The sequence below is a fragment of the Ovis aries genome, chromosome 21, assembly GCF_016772045.2.
Source record: "Ovis aries strain OAR_USU_Benz2616 breed Rambouillet chromosome 21, ARS-UI_Ramb_v3.0, whole genome shotgun sequence".
NCBI classification, from domain to species: Eukaryota; Metazoa; Chordata; class Mammalia; order Artiodactyla; family Bovidae; genus Ovis; species Ovis aries.
Genome location: NC_056074.1, coordinates 38,930,080 through 38,936,295, shown reverse-complemented (window position 1 = coordinate 38,936,295; position 6,216 = coordinate 38,930,080). Strand labels below are relative to the sequence as shown.

General features: G+C 54.0%; 1 protein-coding gene and 1 long non-coding RNA gene across 6 annotated transcripts in view; one reads left to right on the top strand and one right to left on the bottom strand.

Annotated features, from left to right (window-relative positions):
• Positions 1-40: 40 nt before the first annotated feature.
• On the bottom strand, positions 41-4,434 carry LOC105604106 (uncharacterized). The gene is made up of 2 exons (XR_006057543.2): positions 4,021-4,434; positions 41-1,144 (listed from the first exon to the last, which is right to left on the bottom strand). It is a non-coding gene; the product is annotated as an uncharacterized LOC105604106 (long non-coding RNA).
• A 130-nt stretch (positions 4,435-4,564) lies between these two features.
• The window catches only part of MACROD1 (mono-ADP ribosylhydrolase 1), a 154,653-nt gene continuing 153,001 nt past the window's right edge, over positions 4,565-6,216 (top strand). For all 5 annotated transcript variants that reach the window (XM_042238337.2, XM_042238338.2, XM_027959283.3 and 2 more), the window contains exon 1: positions 4,565-4,980. In XM_042238337.2, coding sequence (XP_042094271.1) covers positions 4,683-4,980 — 298 coding nt within the window. In that variant the 5' untranslated portion in view covers positions 4,565-4,682. The remainder of the gene's footprint in view (positions 4,981-6,216) is intronic.

Genomic DNA, 6,216 nt, shown 5'->3' with positions numbered 1-6,216 from the left:
ATTTATAAATAGAAAACTAGATTTGCAAGTTGCATTTGGATGCTTAAGAAAAGCTAGTTCTTTTAATTTATAAGTTTAATAAATACAATATTCATTTAAATACAAGCAGCAGTAGGTAGCTTTTCTCTGCAGGAAAGCTCCTTCTCCAATATTAAAAGTCCTCAACAGACAACACCAGGTGTTAGGACCCCCACCGGAAGAGTCGGCATTCCAGACTTGCATGTCTTTGCTTCTTTGCTTCTTTGCTTCTGTGAGTCCCTGGGCCTGGAATGCTCTTGACACACACACAGATCTTTGGTACCTGGCGAGATTTTACCTTTTCTTTTTTAAAAAAATAGTAACTTGTTTATTTTTGACTGTGCCGGGTCCTCATTGCTGCGCAGGCCTTTCTTCAGTTGTGAGCTGGGGCTACTCTCTAGTTATGGGGCAGGGGCTTCACTGTGGCAGCCTCTCTTGTTGGGGAGCACGGGCTCTCGAGCACACGGGCTTCAGTAGTTGGGGCACCTGGGCTTAGTTGCTCCGAGGCAACTAAGGTCTTCCTGGATCAGGGACTGAACCCACATCTCCTGCACTGGCAGGTGGATTCTTTACCACTGAGCCACCAAGGAAGTCTCAGATTTTACCTTTTCTAAAAGGTCCAGCTGAAACTCTGTGACAAGGTCCTTCCTTGCCAAGTCAGAATCACACTTCCCTGCCTAGACCTGTCCAGGCCTCTTTTAGGCCAAACCCTGGTGGGCTGTTGGCTGGGACGTTCTCTATCCTGGCTGCCGTGTGAGAACAGAGCTAAAGCCGAGCAAAAACAGGACTAGTTCCGATGCCCAGGGTGTCTGGGGTGCTTCTGTGGCCTGGCTGTGGGGGACGTGGGTTTCTGGCTCTGTGCAGAAGGCAGCTGAGACTTTCGATGCCTGGGTCCCTGCTTCTCTCTTGTTCTGCTCTCCAGACTTTGCCGGGAAGGGTGTAGTCCGCAGGATCATGCCCCTCCCACCACCAAAGATGTCCACGTCCTAATCCTTGGAGCATGTGAATGTGTTACCTTACATGGCCAAGGGGCGTTAAGGTTGTAGATAGAATTATGATTGCCCATCAGCAGACTTTCAATGGGATGTCATCCTGGGTCATCCCATTCAGTGGAATCACAAGGGTCCTTGAAAACAGAAGGAAGCAGAAGAGAGTCAGAGCGAAAGGCCACCAAGGAAGACTGGTGAGATGCAACATTGCAGGCTTTGAAGATGGAGGAAGGGGCCCACAAACCAAGGAACATGGGCGGTCTCTGGCAGCTGGTGCAGACACCTTGGTTTTTTAGCCCAGTGAGACCCACGTCAGACTCCTATCCTACAGAACTTTAAAGAAATGAATTGTTTATTCTCTGAGCTGCTAAATTTATGGGAATTTGTTATAGCAACAATAGGAAACTGATACACAGGGTCACTCACAGGCTTCATTGCTTGGAGCTGTGACATCTGTGTGATCACTTTCCGGACCACAGATGGGAACTGAACAACCTTGACTCAAGCCTGGCCTCTGACCCCCACACACCTTGTTGACCTTGGGCCAGTCCAGGCTTCTCATCTAACCCTGGGGCAGCGCGTGGCAGCACTTACTGAGTTTACAGAAGTAGATTAAAGGGCGTAGAGGGCTTAACTCAGCGCCAGCTAAGACCTAGTCCCCTGTGAGTCGCTGCCATCCTGGAGGCTGTTGGCAAGGCCCGTCTGGCACTACTGAGTTATTGGAGAAGCAGCAAGTGGTGAGGTGACCTCAGGCCTGACACCTGCATCCTGAACTCATCTTGCTGAACATTTTTGGGAAAGGTGCAGGCCTTGTTGGTGGTCCTGGAGTGTTGGGGGCCCTCGGCCCTTCCTTCGGGTCCCCTGGCTTCTGATTTACTCTCTGCCCGCAGGTCTCCCTTTGATCCGCTCGGGCACCGCAGTGGTGCCAACTGCATCTGCAGGAGGGTTTGGTGCTGCTCCTCACAGCCCTGTGAAGAGTTATTACCACACTCAGCGCCAGAGAGGCCTGGAACACAGGGCGGGTTTGTAAGCAGTCAGACCTGAGCACTGACTTCTTAATTTACGGTTCACGAAGCAAGTCACAGGGGGCCAGTGTAGCCCAGTAAGAAAGAGCAAAGTTGGTACTGAAACCTTCCTAGAAACCCTGGCTCTTTGTTTGAGGTTATAAAAATACCCACTATGGGAAGTTCCCTGGAAGTCCATCAGTTCAGTTCAGTTCAGTCACTGAGTTGTGTCTGACTCTACGACCCCATAGATTGCAGCACACCAGGCTTCCCTGTCCATCACCAATCCCCGGAGTTTGCTCAAACTCAACATCTATCCAGTCGGTGATGCCATCCAACCATCTCATCCTCTGTCATCCCCTTCTCCTCCTGCCTTCAACCTTTCCAGACATCAGGGTCTTTTCCAGTGAGTCAGTTCTTCGCATCAAGTGGCCAAAGGATTGCACCTTCAGCTTCAGCATCAGTCCTTCTAATGAGTATTTAGTCCATCCTTTAGGATGGACTAGTTGAATCTCCTTGCAGTCCAAGGGACTCTCAAGAGTCTTCTCCAACACCACAGTTCAAAAGCATCAATGCTTAGGCACTCAGCTTTCTTTATAGTCCAACTCACACGTCCAAATGTGACTACTGGAAAAACCATAGCTTTGACAAGACGGACATTTGTCAGCAAGGCAATGTCTCTGCTTTTTAATATGCTGTCTAGGTTTGTCATAGCTTTTCTTCCAAGGAGCAAGTGCCTGTTAATTTCATGGTTGCAGTCACGATCTGCAGTGATTTTGGAGCCCAAGAAAATAAAGTTTGTCACTATTTCCATTGTTTTCCCATCTATGTGCCATGAAATGATGGGACAAGATGCCATGATCTTCATTTTCTGAATGTTGAATTTTAAGCCAACTTTTTCATTCTCCTCTTTCACTTTCATCAAGAGGCTCTTTAATTCTTTTTCGCTTTCTGCCATAAGGGTGGTGTCATCTGTGTATGTGAGGTTATTGATATATCTCTTGGCAATCTTGATTCCAGCTTGTGCTTCATCCGCCCAGCATTTCACATGAAATACTCTGCATATAAGTTAAATAAGCAGGATGACAATACACAGCCTTGATGGAAGTCCATCACTTCAAGGCACATAGATGGGGAAACAATGGAAACAGTGACAGACTTTATTTTCTTGGGCTCCAAAATCACTGCAGATAGTGACTACAGCCATGAAATTAAAAGACGCTTGCTCCTTGGAGGAAAAGCTATGATAAACCTAGACAGCATATTAAAAAGCAGAGACATTGCCTTGCCGACAAACATCCGTCTTCAAAGCTATGGTTTTTCCAGTAGTCACATATGGACGTGTGAGTTGGACTATAAAGAAAGCTGAGTGCCTAAGAATTGATGCTTTTGAACTGTGGTGTTGGAGAAGACTCTTGAGAGTCCCTTGGACTGCAAGGAGATTCAACTAGTCCATCCTAAAGGATGGACTAAATACTCATTGGAAGGACTGATGCTGAAGCTGAAGGTGCAATCCTTTGGCCACTTGATGCGAAGAACTGACTCACTGGAAAAGACCCTGATGTCTGGAAAGGTTGAAGGCAGGAGAAGGGACTGACAGAGGATGAGATGGTTGGATGGCATCACCAACTAGATAGACATGAGTTTGAGCAAGCTTCCAGGAGTTGGTGAAGGACAGGGAAGCCTGGTGTGCTGCAGTCCATGGGGTGGCAAAGAGTTGGACACGACTGAGCAACTGAACTGAACTGGAAGTCCAGTGGTTAGGGCTCTGCGCTTTCACTACCGTGAACCCAGAATTCAATCCCTGGTCTGGGAACTAAGATCCTGCAAGCCCCGGTCAAAAACAAGCCAAACCCCGCCCCTCCCCCAAAACTATCATATTTATAACATAATAAAATGTTATAGAAAGATATTAACATGTTTATGTTAAAAAAACAACTCCATCCTTAGAATCCTTGTAAAAAAATATAGGAAAAATATAAAGAAAAACACCACCCCAATTCTTACACCGAGAACGCCGCTTGGAATTCTCATTTTCTGTCTTCAAATTCCAGGACTTCTATCCTTGCCTCCCGAGTTACTCTAGATTCGGTTCCAGTCGCGGCCCCGCCCGCCCCTGGGGCTAAGAGGCAGAGGCTCAGCGGCCTGGGTAATAGTCGCCCAACCGGCCCTACCCGTTCGCCTCATCTGCCCCGGCCGGCGGGGACGCGCGGCTCCCAGGGACTGCGGGTAGGGTGGGGCCCGGGTGACCGGTGAGGAGTTACACTCTCCTCTGTGCACTCGTCTGGAGGGGCGGAGACGGAGACAGGGTCGGAGGCCAGGGGCGTCTCCCACCAGGAAGTTGGAAGTTGCCAACTTCCAGCCCCGACGGGAAGCGCACGGCAGGAGCGCCACCGTCCGAGAGCCGGGCTCCAGGGCTGTGCGACTCGGCTGGCTGGGCGGGGCGCGCACGTGTGTTTACGAGTGCGGGGGCCTGTCTGAGGCCGGGACTACAAGTTCCAGGGTGCCCAGCGGCGCGCCTGGGTTTTCTGGCCGCGCGGCCCGCTGGCTCCCAAGCAGGTCGCCTCGGGCTGGCACGCGCCACCTGGTCCCCAAGTAAATAAGGGAGAGACTCCCTGAGCACGGTAAAGAGAGTCGAAGTGGGCGGGGAGCCGCCCCGCGCCGCCTGCTCATGTTTCTGCAGAGCCGAGCGTCCCGCCTCCTGGCACAGCTGCGCGCGGCGGGGCAGCTGCTCGGCGCCCCGCGCCCCTGGCCCGGCCCCTCGCCGGGTGCCACGAGGACCCGCAGTAGTGCGTGCGGTCCCCTGGCGTCCCTGAGCGCGCACCACCCGTGCGCGCGGACCTCAGCGGGAGTTGGGGCTTGGGGGGCGGCGGCGGTGGGGCGGAGAGCCGGGGTGCGCGCCTGGGCCCCCCTGGCCATGGCGGCGAAGGTGGACCTGAGCACCTCCACCGACTGGAAGGAGGCAAAATGTAAGTGTGAGCAGGAGGGGGGCGCGAGGGCGGCCCTTCGTGGGCACTCTCCGGCTGGACAGCACCCCGCTAGCCGCCTCGTCCACCCCAGAAAACTGGGGAAGTTAAGGTCCCATTTGCCTGGTATGGACGCCCCCCCCCCATTAACAGCCACGCCCCACATGTGCCCAGCCCCGGAAACTACTTCCCCCGGACCAGGTCCAGGGCCCAGTCGGAGGCAGTGTGAGGAGGGTGGCCTCACCCCACTGAAAGGGGTCGCGGGGCTCCCCCAGAGAGCACCCGGGACCTCGCACCTAAATCTGTTGTGCATGAGGGAAACTGAGGCCCGGCGCCTGCGCCGAGTAGCCCAAGGTCACTTGGAATTTGCTTCAGATCTCACAGTAGGCTCTCAACTCCCCCGGCTTCGCAATACTGGGGTTTCTCAAGTGGTGACATTTTAGAGTGGCAGGGAATGGGCTATGGGGCTGGCATCCCACCTGGTGGAATCAGATAGCCACAAGGAACGGGCCTCCCTGGGCAGGCCGGTCACACCTCCCCCCATACCCCCCGGGGCCTTCCTCTCTGGGCACGTGGTCTGTTGCCCTTTAGCCCTTCTCGTTGGCCTCTGGACACTTGTGAGCTCTCTGCCTCATTCCTGGGGGACACAGGGCGGAGGAGGGGGGCGGGGCAGGGCCGAGAGGGGAGGTTGTGTCTCTGAGAACAGTGACACCCCTGCTCCCCACACCCAGGAATCAAGCCATTTCCTCCGGCTGGGGCCGCGGGGGGGTCGGGGAGGGGGGCGGCGCGGGCCATGAGTCCTGGTGGGCATGAGTCCCAGGGCTGGCCTCTGGGCCAGAACAGAGGAGGGAAGTCAGGCAACCTGACCTGCAGAGCCTGAAATAGCCCCGGCTGCCAGTCCAGCTGCCCCTGCCCTTCAGGGCATGCTCCTTGGCCTCTTGTGACCATTCCCGGCTGGATCGCCTTTCAAAAGGGCAGGGACGGCAGCTCATTGGCTGGGACTTGCGGTGGCGAGGGTTCAGCCAATGGGGCTGGGGAGGCAGGCCTGGGGCGGGCCGCGGTTGAGGGTTAGAGGAGGCGTCCTCTGGGATTGGAGGTAGAGTTCGAGATGAACTACTCTTGTCGTTGAGTTGTGATGCCTTCGCTGGGATCTTAAAGCACCAGCCGGAAGCACTTGACTTTGCTCCCGGGGCAAAAGGAATGCTTGTCACCCCTTCAAGCCCTGGCCCCAGAACATCC